This window comes from Pecten maximus, chromosome 15 (genome assembly GCF_902652985.1).
Source record: "Pecten maximus chromosome 15, xPecMax1.1, whole genome shotgun sequence".
Lineage (NCBI taxonomy): Eukaryota > Metazoa > Mollusca > Bivalvia > Pectinida > Pectinidae > Pecten > Pecten maximus.
This window is the reverse complement of record NC_047029.1, coordinates 29,968,048-29,989,029: the sequence shown is the minus strand read 5'-3', so window position 1 is coordinate 29,989,029 and position 20,982 is coordinate 29,968,048. Positions and strand designations below refer to the sequence as shown.

The window sequence follows — 20,982 nt, the reverse complement described above, 5'->3', positions numbered from 1 at the left end:
AGATATTGCTCACTGTCCCTCCTTGCTATGTATTTCTAATAGGATTATCGCCATTATACGACTTCATCACCATACACAATACACACGTTTGTATTTCGTCATTATAACTCCATAAATATATAAATGGTGAAACGAGAAAATCGGGGGCTATAACATATAACATAAGTGCAATCTGGACATCATATCTGATCTAACATTAAATGCTGCTTTACAGAATGAATCGGGCTTTGCTAAATACTCCCGAGACTAAGTTTTCAATATTGTTAATCATAATCCAACAAACAGATTATTCTATATGAAAATCCATAATCTAAAGCTATATATTAATACAAACTATGTGTTGCTGTGCCGTATACATGCGCTAAAATCGTTAATGGATAATTATCTCGGGAAACTATCGGCGTTAATTGACATATATTAAGCTACAGAACATACCCATTATTCAATGGAAACCTCGCAGTGTATTACATTTTCCATTGTTTGCTTTGATCTATTGACAACTGAATTGCGGGATGTGCTTATCTTCACCTGAGCATTGGAAATGTCCTATTAATACACCTCCTTAAAGCCGGTCCACCTTAAATGCGAATTGGTAGTTTGTTTGCAGTTAAAGTTCACATCACAGCAAACTGGTATGACCGCTTTCCGGCCACATGTGCTGCCATTGGCATGGATCAGCTATGTTTCGCTATGCATCCGTTCCAATCCATTTTAGTAGCATTGATATTCCATGGCCATGGAATAGAGCCAAACAGCATAAGTAAAATCACAAAAGAGAGACAGTATCAAGGGAGACGTAAGGACTAAACATTTTTTGTTATAAGATAATAAGTCAGATTCAAAATATAATTGCCTTAATAGTTCAACGGGAACAATTCTGTTGTTTCACTATCTGCAGATCTGCAGTACCATAGGGTAGAACCTTACTCACAGTCGAAACCACAACACAACATAAGGGCCCGAAATGACACTACAATAATAAAGCATGTGTTATCACAAATCCAGTTTTGTAGCAAAACAAACGTTGATAATTACTAGACGTATTTATGATGAATCCTTCTAGCAAGAACCATGTTATAATGATTCCTGTTAAGCGAAAAAAAAAAGATGATTAACAGAATTATTAATGATGGTTTCCTCGGATCATATAATAATGTTAATCAAAAGAGGTTGTCAAGATGATGTATTTGTGAAATACAAGAATTATCTAATACGCTTCGTCTGAATAAATATCAGGTGACGAGTTTCATAAAAAATAAAAGGCCATTAATCAAGTGTTGGAAAAACAATCTGTTAAAATATCTAAAACACAACAATATATCACATTCGAAAATATGTAGTTAGAACTGAAGATTTGAAAGGAACGCATTTCATGACGTTTTTATGTTCTATACATCAACACATTGGGACCTTGGCATCATTAACCGAGAAGGAGAGAAGGACTGCATAATGCAGTATAATTATTTTGTCTTTACTTTATCTTACTCTCAATGTGTGATAAAAGTGTGTATATATTGTGTTTGTTGTGCACAAACCCAACAAGACAGCGTATTCAAACAATAACTGACAGAGTACTATCAAACGTGACCTAAACTGACAACAGACGTTCTTTATCGCCTTCAAACACACTTAATGGTAGCGGAGCACGGAATGACATAATATAACAGCATACATCGCCACATAGAAATATCTGTCCACGGGTCATGCATGTTGAGTATTTGGACCGCAGGAACTGTTATTGATCCCAAGGGCCAATTGCTTTTGCATAATGACTATTTATGACCATCTCTTATATTGACACCACACAGATAATGGTCATTTTTGTAATGAAAATCACAAGTAGTGTACCATTTGAAGGAAGCGTTTCTTCATAGAAGAATGAAAGAACAAATGAACTCTGTCAACGAAGGGCAAGAGCTTTCATTCACATGCAAATTTCAATTATCGGTTAAAATACACTTTATACCGAAACAATGACAAACGAGTGTTGGCAGAATAAGTGTATATGACAGAATTTGAAGCAAGATGTAGTCATTTCCCCTAAAGACCCCATAGGAATCCACTGGTTCGGATCGACTTTCACTGCCGACTGCATACTTTCCACAGCGAATATGTAAGTTCGATTTGGTTGCTTAGATCATAAAAATCAAGACCCAGACGTTTCAAAACGGATTTCTTTGTCAAGCGTGGTTTTATGCTATCTGTAACATAGCAACACACAACTGATGAAGGAAGACCATGACCGGGCCTCCACCTCATTTGAATTAAATTGTCAAGTATGATCCCTATGGACGAACTAATACCTAAAGGAAAAGAAAAAGTTGACAGCACGTCTTCATATTAAAAAGGGGAAAAAATCGAAAAAAGGAGGACAAACACAACAGGGTATACCGTTACGATTACGAAACTTTGAAAATGATAACTCTTACAAACGATAAGAATAGGATAAAACAAGGACAAAATATGAAAAGGAATTAATATCCTTGAAAAAGGTTTTTAAAACGTGATTAGCCTAATCACCTTCTGAACAACTGGGCCCTGGTGTTCCGGGGCCTGCATCTTCTGCTTCATCGACAACACCCGCCTGACAACTTTAGGTCAAATATGTTCTACACAAGTTAAATGTACATTCTCAAATATACAAACTTCTAATAAGAGATACAACTCTCAAATAAAGGTACATTATAACTCGCCAAACCATTCCCGTTACAATAGAATAGTTCCGTTTGAGACGTCTCTCTATTCCTTTAATATGCGACCAACTGGGATATGAATATGGTCGTATTGAGGTAATATTTTATATATCAGCGGAAATACAGTTCCCAAAAACTCCGTTTTCACTACAGAGATAATCATCTAACACCATTTTATTGCAATTGTGTTTTAAGTGCAATGTCAGTATTGTTGTGTTAAAGGAACCAATACCCAGGCCCATGGAACAGGTCTTTGTAATCAAATATCGTTATTTTATCAATATGATTCCAGTGATAGTGTTACACGGGAAAAGTTGTCGGATACACTATGAATATTACCACTCTGGACTTGATCATCTAAGCCTCTGTTTGATCAAGGAATCTTTCTCTGGTGAAATACAAAGAATTGTTAGTTCGTATGGAAGTACTTTTGACTCCAGGAGCATTTATCGGGCTTCTCGGGAACATTTTCTTTGTACTTAATAATAAATTATTTGTTAACCATGGACTAACATCCTGTTTAGATTCTTTTAATCCCGTCCCGATCCACGGATTGTCATTTGGTGTCCAACATTTGTCAATACATCATTATATACATTGGTAACAAGTGCGCCCCTTCAAGTGATGACTGTCATCCCCAGGCGTCCACGCATCCTTCAAGTGGTTCAAACACCAAAGATTACTACAAATAATATGGCTTCGTTGTTACAAGAAATCCATGGGTAATCTGGTTTGATAAGGATTCGCTTGTTTCACTCAAAGGCTCGATGTACGATCCACAGACACAGATGTACCTCGTTCATCATAACTCGGTCAATTAATTCATTATCAACATATTTTGTTATTCTTCGATCGACTACAATTTTGTGACATGTCCACAGGAAACCGATAGGATAATTCTGAGTACACGTGCAGCAATGACATCAGCAGGAGTTAGAAATGCTGCGAACGAAACATCTGTTTAAGCCACACAGGAAATAACGAATCCGAAGAAAACATGTGTCATCAGGAGTTACGAACTGGCATTATTATCTGAAAACTGACATATTCTGTCCCGGTATCATGGTAACTTGTCAGTAAAAAATAAGATATTTTTGAAAAAATAGCACAAACCACCATAGCAATTGGTATAAAGCATGCAAGCAACAGAAAATGTGTTGGGTCGTTTTGATAAAGTAATAGAAAATTTCGAGATGTAGTCCAAATATACAAACTACCTACATCGTGGGAAGGTTGCTTGACAAATAATCTTGCGTCCTAGGAGCGATAACTCGAATTCAAGTTTTCTTTTGCATATATGTATATAAGGTCCTCATAGTCTTACAATACCGATTGTGTGTTTAAATGTAATGCATGATTTATTTCAGTTGAATCACAAGCATTTGGTAGGGAAAACAGTGAATACCATTTTATCTATGAGGAAAGTAAAGAAATTAAATAGAGATGTCATGTTGAGTGGTTACTTCGAACATGCTGGCACTTTAAACATAAAAAAATCTTTTAAACAAATATATATGTATGACTTGTATGAAGACATTAAATGTCAATTCACAACCTACTAACACATTTAAAGCTATCAATGAATGACGAACATCGCACTAAGACAACGTTTGTTTGTACAGGACAGGAGAGTCAAGCAGCTTACCTAGCTAGCTATCACGTGTACATGAAACAAACATTTGTATTATGGTCGATAAGACAAGTTCGAAACATTACAATCAGCTAGTAATATGAAATGATTCTGTTCACCTGTACTTACTAAAATTTGATGGTTGAAAGGCAAACATGCGAACAGGTAAGTCGTGTTAGTGATTTTTAGTCAAAACTGGGTATGTTCCGTTAGAATACAAAATTGTAATTCGTTTCACTGATTTGCATGAACGATTTTCAGTTATGCTTTGTTTACCTAAATGGCACCAACGCTAACTAATATACGTTTTACCTATACTAGTCAGAGAGCCAGCATGAACTAATATACCTATTACTTTGGTTAAGGGTCATCTATATAGCATAACAATGTTGAATTTCAAACACGAATAAATATCTTAAAATTTGCACAAAAAAATAGTCATGTAATATACCAAAATGTTTGTTTGGAAATGTAGTGTCTTAACATCACAAATAATTTGATGTAGATGCTAACATTTTCTTCTATAGAGTTACTTTGTGGTAAGTTGTAGCATGGAATAATTCTAAGTCATAAAAATAACCAAACCTGAAAAATAGCCCAGATGTCATACTCATACAAAAATGTAAGTGTCTATAGCACAAGGAAGGGGCATTTGTTTGACCGGATTTGACTTTATGTAGGTATAAACAAATATTTTGTTTTGACCTTGAAATGCAAATGGCGACTGTGGATGATATAACACAAATATGGAATAAAGGGAGGCATTTCAGCCATTAAAAATGTTCAAATATCATACTTTGAAAACATCTGATTAAAGTAAGAATGACCTTTTAAGACAAATTGTGAAACTGGTGAGTTTTGGACCTTTTTCAGAAGTATATATCTTTACCCCAAACGCAATTGATGAACATTTTTTCCTAAAAACAGTCTTCCTGCCATGTCTAGAGTTCTCTATAGCATCGAATATGAACATTTTTAACGTTTGAAATACGTTCTTATATGCCGCAGTTGTGTGCTATTATCACAACCGCCATTTGCATTTCAAGGTCTAACTTAAATCAGTGTTATACCATATCATAAAGTCCAATCTAGTCAAAGCAATGCTCGTATTGTGCTTTAGATCCTTTTGAGCAAACCGACATGACTGTTTTGCACAATAAATGAGATACAAATGACTTAATTATGTCCCCCTGAGACTGCATTTTTCTCATGTTTTGTTGAATTTACGAACTACTGAACAAATCAAATGTCAACAGCAAGGCCCACAGTTTGACATAATACAAAAAAAATTATCAAGCAACTTCTATCAAATTGCACCCTTGTAGGGTTGTTTAGCCTTGTAAAATATCACCTGTTTTGTCTGGATTTGGTGTTTAGATGCCCCTTAAACACAAACGCGAACATATATACCTTTTTAAGAATAAGCATCAATGCTTGGACATTTATTTTTTTACTTCAATTGAGTATAATGGTAGCTTACATACTTTCTCCTTTTTTATTTAGCAAATTAGAATGAACGTCAAAGCAAATACAAACATATAGGGTGTTCTTCTTCCCATAATTGTGCAAACCATGTTTACATATTCGGCCAAGTTGTCGCAAGTAGTTTCTGGCTACCGGTTATTGTCAGTCCACAAAGTTTGTAGAAACTTAAAAGCAGGGGAAAAAGATAATATTAAATTACAGGAAATCAGCAGTTTGAGTTAAAATTGCAGTCAGTGCTACTAGAGATATATTTTTTGATGTCCATGTTCTATTTGGTTCATTATGTTTTTAATAGAGCTGGAACTCCATACACTTATTCACAACTATGATCTCTTGAATGAATTTGTATTTCAATTTCATAGTATCCAAATCAGGGTTCTTTTACTAGAAATAATTTTCTTCTTCATCACTTAAGCAATTTTGTAAATTCCTGGTTTTATAAGGTTTTGTTATTGTAAGCTCTTACTCACAACTGCTATCCTGTGTTACCTTAGTAAGCAGTCTTTGCATGAGCGACATTACATTACATTAACATCTGGTGTTTCGCATTGGTCATTTTTGAATATTGAGTAGATTTTTATCTATTTACTTCTGATGAAGAGTTTGTTTACAATATTAGGAAGTAATGCGTCAGGAAAATAACTTCTTTAAAGTGAGATATGGAGAAGGACAATTATTTATTTCAAGATACATTCATTCAGAGGTGAGTATCCTTTACGAAATTAAAATGAGATGTTTTATTTATATCAAATCATCACATTATCAGTGGGCAAACACACAAAGTGGGAGGTAGAAATATATGGACAAAAGCCAATGCCGGTATGAAACACTACATTTGTATTCTGATTAAATAATGAATATATTGTATGAAAACTATTATCAGTTTGCATTATTTCGATTTCTAGTGAGAATGTTTTGAAAATATCATTAAATTGGTCTTTAATCATAATAATTCATACTTTGTCGCTATTTGAGATACGAAACTCTTGATATTTTTGTTTATTAACAGTATACATCGCGTTGTTGATAGCATAATAAGTTATAATGATGATACGTTTGCTCTGCTCATATCCATATTACCACGCTTGCTAAATTAAGTGTGCGCGCAATCGGTATCGTTCTAAGAATGTGACAAAGCAACTATACGCAATCCGCCGACGTTATTCAATGATAATGAGTCCCACTCAGTAAACGTGAGTGTCCATGATCCAGTTAAAGAACTAATTTGCAGTTTGCATAACGATGAGAAGGTAAATCTCGGTGTTTCTGTTCTGTATGACAAAATATCATGTATGTTTAATACACAGTTACCGACTTCTACGGGCAATTCATTTCTCTTCCAAACGCTCGGTCCTTGGTACCACTATATGTCATGATTTGCTTTTGTGTGGGAACGTCGAGATCAACCCTGGTCCTACCAATATCAACTTTTATTATCAAAATGTCAGAAGTGTAACAGTCTTACAGGCTTTGACATTAAAGTTTTGACGGAGATATGGTTATAATGGTGCTTTTAGCAGTGAAATATTGGATACGGAACATTTTAAGGAATGATCGTATTTCGACAAATTTTACGAAACTAACGGGGGGGGGGGGGGGGGGGGGGGTGGGTTTAGGAGGAGTAACCGTTCATACATAGTAAGTGAACATTACTTAAACCACTACGTATCGAGTCCGACCAGGCGGGACAGAATACTTGAATAGGTGCTGGCCAACCTGGACACGGTAGTAGTTTTTTTTTATTTGTATGAAGGTACTAAATGTCAATCCTACGGCAGCGTATTAGGGCCAATATAAAAAAAACTAATTTTTAATTACTAATTCGTACGTACGGATTACTAATTCGTACGTACGATTTACTAATTCGTACGTACAATTTACTAATCCGTACGTACGATTTACTAATCCGTACGTACGATTTACTAATTCGTACGTAGGAATTAGCAGAGACATATATAGAGAGATTGGCAGCTCTCTATTTGTCCTTATGTCTACGTGGTGGCCCCTGACCTTCCCACAATCCATTGCGGTCACTCTGTTCAGTCTTCTCCTGATGCCATAATGGAGAAAACTTGAAAACCAGACACATAATTTTCGATAATTTCTATTTGAAATCATAACAAAGATCCAATGATGTGCTTTAATTTCATTAATAGCAAAATGCAGAAGTGTCATCAATATGAAATATATCACATTTGCTGTCAAAGTGTTCGTATTGTCAGTATGAAAGTCAAGCACACCACAGGGAAGATCGGCGGGAATCTCCGATTACCTATGGGGTTTTCGAAAATACGGCTTAATGACAACAGCGTACATAATTATCAAGACTATATCATATAAGTATTATAGTCTTTGGCTTATGTAGTAACTTTTGTAGTGGACTAAATAAAACCATGTGCTTTTTGTGTGTATTGAAAATTGACTATGTTTTGGTTTGATGTAATGGTGGATATACCAGAACATGTCGAATAAGTTCCAGTACATCAATACACACCTGCGCAAAGCCCGATTTACCTGTGCTCGCGTGTGTTTGATAGGGGACAAGACGCTCTCGATAAGGGATATGCTTGATTGGTCACGAATAAATAGCGATGTTACTTATCTCTCTTGTATATGTCTCTGGAACTAGTAAATCGTAGGAACTAATTAGTAAATCGCACGTACGAGTTACTAATTCGTACGTACGAATTAGTAATCCGTTCGTACGAATTAGTAAATCGTACGTACGATTTAACTTTTTTTAAAGTGGCCCTAATACGCTTCCGTACAATCCACAACCTACTTGCACATGTGAGAACAATCATGTGACTAAGTGGGTTAATAATTTGTGATTATGGTATAGGCATATATACTATATTTCAGGTTTTATTTATAGATATCTAGTATTTATTCAGATAATTATTATCTAGAAGGCTAAATACGGTACAAATTGATATCTCTTCCTGACAAATATTCAGATAAATTTACATGTATGAATTCAATACTGAAAAAAATGTATAGTACATAATAATAATAGGGGCCCTATTCATTAAGATATTTTAACTCGTATATATAAGAAAAATAAATGTCTGTATTTGAAATAAAGATATATTTAATCAAATAGTTTTTTTTTTTTTTTTTTTTGCAAGTAAATAGAAATGTCTATATTTTATTTGAATATTTCTAAATAAATATGCAGGCGGTATCAAATCATAAATGACTGTTGGTTATACTGTAGTGCGTCAGTATTGATGTACTTTAATAAGCATTTATGTTCAACAATACATTTGTAAAATCTTTATACTGGATATTGCTATTGGTCATATGTACATGCCAGTATGTAGTGATCAGTTTACAATATCTACAGTATAAACACTGACCAGGTACACGTGGTTTAGGCCCATGTGGTTGTGTATACAGCAGCAGCAAAGGCTGTTGTAGCCCCTCCTACTCCCTTATCGGCTTAATTGCTAACCACCCGGTTTTTTTATGTATGTAGGTCATCACCGGCCTTTAAAACAACCAAATGAATGACGAACACCGCACTAAGACAACGTTTGTTTGTACAGGTAAGGAAAGTCAAGCAGCTTGCCTAGCTAGCTATCACGTGTACATGACCTAGCTAGCTATCACGTGTACATGAAACAAACATCCGTCTGGTGTATGGTGTAACTTTGTATTATGGTCGATAATACAAGTTCGGAACATTACAAACAGCAACTAGTGTGAAATGATCCTGTTCATCTGTACCAACTAAAATGTGATTGTTTAAAGGCAGACATGGCGGATATCAAACAAGCCATATGTTACAATGTTGTGATTGTAATGTTTGTCGTGTCCATTACATCTTCTGCAAAGGATCGGTTGGTTTTAGTTCAGGCGGTAAGCATTTATTTATTATCATATGATATATTTCAGTTTGGTATCAAGAGCATGCGAACAGGTAAGTTGTGTTCATGATTTTTTGCCAAAACTTGGTATGTTTCAAATTCCGTTGGAATTCGTTACACTGATTATCGTATGTGTCTGGTATATGAACTTGCTTGAACGAGTTTCAGTTATGCGTTGTTTACGTAAATAAGCACCAACGCTAAATAATATACGTTTTACTTATACGAGCCTGAGAATCAATATGAGCTTATATATCTATTACTTAGGCTATCACCAATGCAAATAGATATTCTTTTCTGTGAATAAGTATCAATGTATTGTTTTACTTCGATTGAGCATGAATGTTAGCTAACATACTTTCCGCTGTTCTTTTTAATAAATAAAGAAATTCAAACAAATAGGATATTGTTCTTTCCATATCAATATTTCACTATACCAATCATAACGTAATAAAAAACCTCGATTGGACGTTTGATGTGTTACAGTATTTGGTATATATATATACATGTATATAAAGGAAAAATGATTACTTGGAAATCTACCTGAAAAATGGGAAAATGTGTTCATATTTGATGCAATTATTTATATATATTACTTCAATGTCAAAATAATAAAAAGATAGATTGGTGTTTGATATTTAAACTGAGCACCTGGTGTTAAACTTATGTTTCATTGGGAGAATGTTTAAAACAAAATGATGGTTTTCGAGTTTCTTTGACATCAAAATTCATAAGAACCTGGTTGTAGCGAGTATGGGTACATATGTGAAAAAAACAAACAAACCCAGAACCGAAAACAGAATGCTTCATCTATTATTTAGGATATTTTAAAATGTCATTATATTGTATGCAATACATTGCCGTCCCATTGCCTATCGATATATTCAAATAACATATCACATATCAATATCACACATTAATATCAATTATAGACCGTCAGTAATGACGATATATCAATGTTGAGTTTTATTTTCGCATAATTACTTTATCCGATAAAGTTAACAAGCGACACAAAGTTATCTAATTAAGCAATCAACTAAGGCATCGGGTAATGGATCTAAACAAAATATCACTCATTTCATTATATTGTATTCCTGAATGCAGATATTTCGTCATGGAGATAGAAGTCCAGTAAGCACATTTCCGAACGATAAACACAGAAGCTACTGGTATCGTGGATTGGGACAACTTACCAAGGTCAGTGGAAAGGATGAACATTACATTACACTCTTTTGCCTTTAGCTATCAGATATAAACTTCTTCTGTTCTTATCCTTTGGACGTTACGTTTTCTTCCATTGATTTGATTTTGCATCAAATCATTATCTCATTGTTCGCTGGCTAAAGCAAGTATTGGATACTGTACTTTGTTTTGCAGTCCAATTGTTTAATATGTTGTTTCCTGGTGTTGATTAATGTAGTCATTTTATCTATGCATTGATTTATTTATATATCTATTGTATCTATTTATTACCCCCCACAATGAGTTAGCGCGGGAATAAAGGATAAGGCTTAAACGTATGTATGTACATTTGTACATAACACTTAACGACCTCTTCGCTCAACCGCCTTCAGAAAAGATCTAGATGTCCTGAAGCTTCATAACCATCGCTTATTGTACGAATTTGCGACCCAACCCACCCGGGGAAAATAAGGTTAGTTACTAAATATAGATTTTCGTTGTCATCGCTCTACCAGTTTTATAATTTGCCCAACCGTCCTGAAACTCCGTACACCTACCCACAACTAACAACACTTATTAGTATTAGTAAATATTTCAACTACCTGGGTTCACAAATTAGGTCACTCTTACTAAAAATGCTTTGATTCCTCGCTCTACCCATTTAATAAATGGTCCAGTTGTCCAGAAACTCCATATACTTACAACTGTCATTTCCTTTACGAAATTGCATTTTATCCATCAGAGGTTAAAATTGCATTCATTGCTACTACATATATATTTTTGACGTCCATACTCTATATGTTTCATTATGTTTTAGATAGAGCTGGAACTCCATACACTTACTCACAACTATGATCACCTGAATAAATTCGTATTTCTATTTCATAGGATACAAATTATGGACTCTTTTACTAGAAATAGTTTTTCTTCTTCATCAATCTAACAACTTTGTAAATTACTGGATATGTTCATGTAAGGTTCTGTTATTTCAAACTCTTACACACAACTATTATCTTTTATTACCTCAAAAACAGTCTTTAAACAAGAGACATTGGATAAGATAAACATTTTTTTTTGATGCACACTGGTCAATGTTGAATAGCGAGTAGAATCGTTTCTCTTGAGTAACCTTGTTTATTTACCTATTTACTTTTGATGAAGTGTTTGTTTACAATAACAGGAAGGAATGCGTCAGGAATATAACTTAGGGAAATTATTTAATATGAGATATGGAGAAGGAGAGTTTTTGAGTTCAAGATACATAAATTCAGAGGTGAGTATCTTTAACGAAATTAGAATTATACGTTTTATTTGAAAAAAATCATCGCATTGCCAATAAGAAATTACACAAAGCGAAATGTAGCAATTAATTGACTAATATATAATATCGATATAAAACCCTGCATTTGGATTCTGATTGAATAATGAATATATTGTAAGAAACCCATAATCAGTTTGCATTATTTGAAGTGAGAATGTTTTGAAAATATAAAAATATTCTCTTTAATCATAATATTTAATATTTTTGTCGCTATTAAAGACATGCATCTCTAGATATTCGTGTATATTAATGTTATGCTTCGTGTTATTGATAGCATAATAAGCAATAAGGATGATACATATCTGCTGTTTAAATACCGTATTACCACGATTACTAAAATAAAGTGTGTGCGCAATTGATTTCATTCTGTGACAAAAACTTAGATATCTATCTTTATTGAATTTTTGCTAGTGTCATAATGTTTTTTATCAAACTAATAAAACTTGCATTTTTACTACAGCTAAGAGCAGTGAAAGAATAAGAGTTTTCTGTGAAAATGAAAGGTTTCCGTTTTTGGCCAAATCCTTACTTGTTCCAATACTTTTTGAAACTATTGATTTTTCGATGTTTTCAATTTTGTTTTTAAGTATAAGAAATGCAATAAAAAGAAAATTGAATGGTTTCCCGTTAAATATAACATATGTTTTCCCTCGTATGACAGAATATTTTCATATCGAACTCGTGCTTTGCACTCGTGAACATATCGAACTTCTGCCACTCTTGAAATGTATGTTGTATTGAACGGGAAGCAATTCAATATCCTTGATTTATTTCACAGGCAAATATGTGAAAAAAATCGGACAATTGATAAGGGATCGATTCAGTTGATCGATTTCTTCTTATTTAGTTTTGTTCAGACTAGTTTTCCTTTGTTTTAATTGATTTTCTAATGGTCAGAAATCCAATCAATTCTGATTTTCTTATAGATCAAAGTAACCAGTTCTGATTTTGATCGTACCCTAATGAGTGCCTACTGTGTGCTTAGTGGACTTTACCCTCCAAAAGGAAAAGAACAACAATGGAATCCAGACCTTAACTGGCAACCCATTCCTGTCCACACCAAACCCCAAAAGGAAGATTTTGTACGTCAGCAAGACTGAGATGAGCATTATTGTACAAAACGCACATGAATATAAATTACAATTAAATAGGAACTGACTGAGGGATAGATATTCAGAAAAACTAATATAGATTTATGGTATACATGTATGTTTTTGTATCAAGAATACATATGTTGTTTCATATACGCGCGTGCTGCATTGTATATTATGCAGTGGTAGTATTGCAATATGTTATATTATTTTGGATATAAATGCAATATGGCAATAGGCAACCAAATTGAATATTTATGGTCAGATCTGTAAACCAAATTTCAAAAATAAATTTCCTTCTTCTTCTAGCACAGTGACAAATAATATTTGTAATCATTGTAAAATATTTCTTTCCTAAAATTATGTTTGGAATGTTTATCTGTAATCTCTAAGGCAATATTTCATAATACATTTTTATGGGATAAAGTAATCTGTTGTTGTACGGGAATAGTTTTATGCTTCAACATTACATATCGATTAACTAGTATATGCACAGCAGAGGATATGTTGTAAATATCGCATTTAGCATACGAGTCTTATTTGTTTCCGCATTCTGCAGCATGATGTAATAACATTAATTTCAACTTCTTATAACTTGTTCCAAAGTTACATTATAACAATTATAACAGTTTTTTATACCGCTAAATTAAATTATTATCCGGGGTTATTTGGCCTTCAACAACCAGCCTATGTCTTTTTCGACCCGTTAAGGAGCATCAAGCCGGAGCTGCCATTTCGACATTAACAGCTTACACACGACATTTCATGCACTGTCCTACAACGCAATCATTCACACTGGAACACATCTGAGTAAACTATCCTGTTCAATGATACAACACATCGCCCGTACCGGTACTCGAATGAGCCATCTTTAAGTCAGGTAGCTCTGCGTCATACCACCCGACCACAGTGCCTCCAAGTTGAGTGTATTCTTGGACGATAAAGGGTCCTACATAAGGATATTAATTATATACAAGCGATTTGTCCGCTAAACTAATAAAAAACAAAAATACAAGTAAACAAATAGGAAATGATAACTACTTTTTTATTCAGTGTCACATTTACATCCGTCCTCATATGGCTGAATCAGGGACGCTAACGTTAGCCCCCCCCCCCCCCCCCCCCCCCCCCCAAAAAAAATAAAAAATAAAATAAAATAACTAAAAACAAAAACAATCAAACAAAAAGGTGGCGAAACTCAAAGTTTTAAACGATATTACAATAAGATGTGGTTGAGAACATTATACCACTATAATATTTTATTTTACCAGATATTCAGTCTGGCTGCCTGTCCTAGATATCAAGCACTGGTTCAGGACTACAGGGGAGAAAACACTATGAGTAACTTTGTCGCTACACACCAGGTAACTATAAATGAACCCCTACACCGACTGGCTCCTTGAACAACAAAATATAAAATGGTCTCACATGGGAAAAAAGAAAGAAAAAACTAAGTGTGGTATATATATGTATATAGATCGACATTTTTACCTGAAGTTACATGTGTCACTTTAACTGGTGCTGGGTGTATTTGTTAACGTGCATTTGAGTAGCAAATCGCCTGGGACGATTTTGAAATATCCACGGTTCAAAAACAGCTCGTATTTTTCTTTTATAATGTTTTCATTAACGTAAATCCATATTACTACATGTACTAGTGTCAATATGCCAAATAAATGGAAATAATTGTCACTTTTGTACCCGAACCATCTCCTGTAGTTACATTTAGACGAACAGCTGCAGTAGCGGTATTTTTTAAAGACGAGCAAGGCATTTAATATCAGACAACATGTGTTTACTAACTATAAGGTTCTTTTAATTATAACAACGTAAAATAACTTGGGGATACGATAATTGAGTAAACACAATAATATCGAACACTAGTTATATGTTGTAAAGATGTTATATTTATTTCAGGATTTGGTAGAACAAATCATGAACATTTCAGGACTTTCCAAGGATTCATGGAGCAACATAGCAGACATTCTTTACTGTCAGGTTGGTTATATAGAGTATAAAGGGTTGCTGCTGATATACTATACTGCCAACTAGATCATTTACCGATTCCGTAATGCCAGTAATTGGTGTATTGTTTTTGTTACTGATCAATATTTGTAAAATAATATAATAGAAATATTAACATTTTAGCAGTAACACAAGATAAGCCATTTACATATTTAACCAAAGTTTCTTACACATTGTCTTGATTGATGCTAAGTTAATATTATATATTGTTTCATCAACATCTGAAAAGTAAGATTATTTTTCAAAAATTAAAATTATCACAGAATGTTAAGTTTAATGAACAAGTATTACGAAAACATGATTATATTTACTTCGTATATACATGCAATTAAAATGAAGTGATATTAAGTTGTACTATAACCACGACGACATCCAACAAACGTTTTTTGTTGTTATGATCATTCTTGCTTGAATTTGCGTGAAGATTTTACAATCTATATGGAGAACAATTCTTATGGTACCAACATAAAATACACGTATACATTTATATTCCATTCGTGGTAACGCCATATAAAAATGGAAGTTTTACTTATAATCCTCTGTGGATAAAATGAATTTACGGAGTATCAAATTGAACTGTGGAATCTTATAGTACATTTCCTGGTTCGACACTTTGAAATACTGTAGGTTTGTTGTCTTTTGTAAATTAATGAGAATTTGAACACAATACACTGAATACTATAAACAAAATATGTTTGTTTAAGTATGTACACAACCTAAGTTTGCCAGAATGGGAGTCCGTCTTGCCATTCAACCTTGTCACATCCTTACGTGATGAATCTGCGTCATATTTCCTTCCAACACAAGAAACTACCAAATTGAGGGGAGGTAAGTACAAAGGGTTGAGTATATGGACTTCCTCCTACGAACGTCTGTACAAGCCACTAACATGAATATTTCAGAATACTTAATAATAATAAAACCACATAGCTTTATGTTTTCGTTTTTTTTTTATATAATTATCTCTTCCGTATCCAATTATTATATATTAAAAAATAAAAAAAATAAAAATAAAATACTAATAATAAAAAATGCAGCTTTACGAATTAAAAACTTTCGATATTGCTATTGTTTAATGCAGTGTAAAACATATGATTAAGTATCATTAATACTTTGATGCATTTTCAGGTCCGTTATTGAAGGAAATTATAGAAAATATGAAAAGAAATTTGAATACCGACTCTAACAGAAAGGTTTACTTATATTCTGGGGTCAGTTTTTATTTAAATACATGTATCTAAAGTTTCCATAACTTTCATTAATAGATATCAAATTTGAAAGCAGGTGACTTTAAATATTTTTTTTAATTTGAAATAAGATTGACAAAGGTAATCATAAAGCACTAACTAAGATTTCAGCCTTGGAAATTTGATATAATATTTGAAATTGTAAATATATATTGTAAATATTTAATTAACTCTTAAGTTAGACGATCCTAATGTGATATATAGTTTGACCTATATATATGTTATAACAAAAGACTTGTACTTTCATTTTAGCATGATACAACATTGATAGCTTTGATGCAGATATTGAATGTGTTTGATAGAAGGCATCCGAGTTATTCCGCTTGTGTAATTGTGGAACTGTGGAAAAGTGGTAAAAATGAAATGCCCTTTGTCAGGATTTTACATAAGAATGAAACAAACAACAACATCAATATTCTAAAAATACCGGGTAAATATATATATATATATATATATCATTTACTTAAAATGTTTTATGTATTAAAAACAGCAATATAACAGCAGAATGAATGACAGCGATTCAATGTTATTTTAGCATTCACATTGTTAATACAATTCATCACTATAAATCCAGGAAACTAACCACACATTATGTATCGTTTATCGATGAGCACGATGCCAGTTGATACTGTCGAAGGTTATACACGATGAGACACAAGATGAGAGAGCATGCGATCACTCACCAAAATAAGAAGACACTACAGATATACAAACGAAATCATAATCCTAACTCCACATCGATAAAACGTGTATAAATATATGTTCGTAGAGACCCTTAATATTTACAATCATAATGATACCGTGTTCCCGAAAGGTAGATGTGATATAATTTCATCGACTACAACTCGACGTGCATATCAATGTTTATTACATTTTTACCAGTGCAATATCAAAAAGTATTCATTCTATAAAAGTGATATTTTTCACTAGTGAAAAATATCACTTTTGCTGATTTGACCAATCAAATTAATGATTAGAAAATACCAAAATAATTGACCAATCAGAAAGCCCGACATATATGTCAGCACCTGGACAGGGGAAACTACTTATTTTGTTAACAAATTATCGCTGTAGGCCTAGTTACATGTAGCATACGGGGTAGGTTTTTCGTTGATAAAACATGTAATAAACAGAATATCTAACAGTGTCTTCAGTAATACCAAATATATTTCACTCGTGTGGCTAATATTTTGATATTTTTCACTCGTGCTGCGCACTCGTGAAAAATATCAAAATATTAGCCCCACTCGTGAAATATATTTGGTATTACTTAAGACACTGTTAGATATCCTCTATCATTTTCAGGTTATATCACATCATCAAAATGTTAACTACGGTGGTGAAAACGGAAAAACCGGCAATATCAACAAGCATCGATATATATTTGACTTCATATTGTTAATCTCTAAATCAAGCCATGATGACTACCACAAAACATTTCCATGATCTTTGTTAACATGCATCTCCCGAAAACAGTTGACAACCGTAAAAAAAATCGTGTCATTTTGAACAAATTTCATATTAAAATCAAAAATGGCATTTTCAAAACATTATGATTTGGTCATAAAGTGGTGATGTTTAACTATCACCGCTACTCTTAAAATTATTAAGGTTACCTCCATGGAAACTAGTCGCATCGTTATCTAATTTTCTAATACTCACTTGACTTAATTTTGTAGATACTTTAGTGATTTTATTTTGTAAGCACTGTCATGATTTTAATTTGTAGATACTCTAATCTACGTTTTTAAATACTATCACGATCTAATTTTGAAGATACTCTCGTGATCTAATTTCATAGATACTCTCGTGATCTTGTCTTTAAATACTCTCATGATCTTTTCTGTAAATACTCTCATGATTTTTTTCTGTAACACTTTCATGATCTAGTTTTGTAGATATGTTCATGATGTTATTTTCTAAATACTCATGTGATCTAATTTTGTAGATGTCATCATGATCTAATATTGTAGTTACTCTCATAATCTTATTTTGTAAATACTGCCATGATCTAATTTTGTACATACTATCATTATGTTAATTTTTAGATACTCAAATTATCTAAATTGTAGATGCTATCATGATCTAATATTGTAGATACTGTCATAATCTAACTTTGTGCATACTATGATGATCTAATTTTGCAGTTCCTCATATGATATCATTTTTTAAATGCTCAAATTAATTCATTCTGTAGATGCTATCATGATCTAATATTGTAGATACTCTCATAATCTTTTTTTTTTTAAATACACTCACGACCTAATTATGTAGATATTTTCATTATCTAATTCTGTAAAGGCTCTCATGATCTCATTTTGAAAACACCTTTTCCTTTGATCGAGAACAATTAATCTAACATGTCTTAATATGTTTAATATTTTAAAGAACTTAATTAAAATCCAATCTTGCAATGGAATCTGATTATCAGATTATGTACGTCTTCTTTAATGCATGTTTATGATAGGATTTACCTTAATTTTCGACATAGGCTGTATTAAAGACTGCCCTTTTAACGACTTCGTCAGTATTCTAGCCAACAGCATACCAAAGGATATCAAAGAAGATTGTAAAAATGAAAACCGATCGAGTTTATTAGGTATGAAAACTTGATATATTGATTGGTGTATTGGTATATTTTTCTCTTCACTCACATAATTAAATGAACATTATTTAACCAGTACTTGAGTCATTGTGCTTATTACGTTTCGTTATCATACATATATAAATATTAATTAAAAGTGATTAACTCTAGGTATAAAAATGAAAACGAATCGCATATACACACATATATTAGGTTTGAAAAGATGAAATGATAAATTGATTGATACGTTGGTAATGTTTTTGTCTGTGATATATGGCACTAATTGCTTATGGATTTGTTGATATTATAATTTTCATGATTATACATTATCATGAATATAACGTAAATAATTCTTGTCTTTGTTTTTTATAGGAAGTTCAATATACAACAACAGAATTGGAGTGTTTGTTCTGATTTGTATAGTCATATTACTAGTAATCGTTCTTGCCATACTCATTATACATGCATACAGAGTCAGTCGTGTCACGGCAGTATATCAAACAGTACCTACCGAGGACGGGTATCTTTAAAAATATGCAATATGACTCCTAATAAATGCAAATGAATACCATGAAAAAATGGCGGATTCCAGAACAGCTGATGTCAAGGGCGAATATGTTACAATAATGTGCTTTCGGTGTTTTCAGTGATTGACATACAGACATTTGCTAAAATTTAAATCAAGGAATTCAGTGCCATCTGTTTGATTTTAATGGTTACTCAGAAGGTATGAAGGGTTCAAAATAAAATATTTTAGCAAATAACAATGATTTTCTTTGTAAATCAATAATATACCTTTCACATCAGATGTCGAAGTTGAACCATAACCACGACCCACATCAATGGTTCATAACTTTTGAAAGTTAAGTATTTCAGATGCTGTATGCTTGTACGTCAGTTATGTAATATACGCGTGGTAAGGTATCGCTACTTCAGTTTGTTATCTAAGATACATATCGAAAGAATTTACTACGATGTAAGTCTCAAATAGAGATGACGTAAAGGACAGTCAAACTGAAGCGAAGAAAACGCCTACTCTAAGACCAATGACAAAGTACAGGAATTAGTGTTCAGCAAGAGTATATAGTACTCCATCTATGTATATAATACGGTGTTGATTGAAATACCGCCCGATATATTGTAGATGGGTGGTATTGACACTCAGATTAACATGTAACGTTGAAAAATGGTAGCATCTGCTTTATAAAGTAATTATTTTACAACCTTGCAACATCTGGGTTAGCAGATGTACACATTTTTCATATATACATATATTATTGATTGAAACCTGCCGATTGTGATCATTAATATAAAAATATACAATAAGACTTTTATAAAATATATTGAATTTATTGTTATCTCTAAAAACCAGATGATATACAACACGTACATGTACATATGTACAGGACTTAACAAGACATTTAACTCTAATTTAATACACAAGCTATGTCGACCACAGCTATACCAACATATGGATGTGTCACCAGTTCTAAGCAAACGGTTATACAATTCATTAATAAAGAGATTAGTTGTTTGGAATCAATTCAGCAGTAGAGTATTGGGGTCTTTCACAAACCTTACTTGCGTATAGGTTCCGCTCAAGTAGAGAACATTTTGCAGTCATCACAAATTCACCGCAATCAGTTGCTGCAAAATAGTTGCCATTGCATGCTATATAATCTCATATCGGTTAATAAAAGTGACATCGATTTTAGTTCAGAAGAGGGAAAAAAAGATATATTCCAGTCCACATTTTTTCTATAAATGTAACATCAACAAATCGTGTACATTATGGCTACATAACATATATGGTATCACCTAGTTAGCTCCTATGACTACATATCATATATGGTAT

The 20,982-nt window shown here is 33.0% G+C and overlaps 1 protein-coding gene across 6 annotated transcripts; it reads left to right on the top strand.

Annotated features, from left to right (window-relative positions):
- Positions 1–9,297: 9,297 nt before the first annotated feature.
- LOC117343979 (testicular acid phosphatase homolog) lies at positions 9,298–19,894 on the top strand. Of its 6 annotated transcripts, XM_033906568.1 has the most exons (12): positions 9,650–9,669; positions 10,782–10,874; positions 11,168–11,331; positions 12,040–12,132; positions 13,107–13,262; positions 14,543–14,635; positions 15,189–15,269; positions 16,001–16,124; positions 16,425–16,507; positions 16,796–16,973; positions 19,035–19,142; positions 19,500–19,894. In XM_033906568.1, the coding sequence occupies exons 4-12, from the start codon at positions 12,046–12,048 to the stop codon at positions 19,655–19,657; spliced, it is 1,068 nt and encodes a 355-aa protein (XP_033762459.1). In that variant the 5' UTR covers positions 9,650–9,669; positions 10,782–10,874; positions 11,168–11,331; positions 12,040–12,045; the 3' UTR covers positions 19,658–19,894. The 6 variants fall into 6 exon arrangements, with proteins under 6 accessions (XP_033762462.1, XP_033762457.1, XP_033762458.1 ...); XM_033906566.1 differs by lacking the exon at positions 11,168–11,331 and having other exon boundaries at positions 9,310–9,669; XM_033906567.1 differs by lacking the exons at positions 11,168–11,331; positions 12,040–12,132 and having other exon boundaries at positions 9,310–9,669.
- Positions 19,895–20,982: the final 1,088 nt, after the last annotated feature.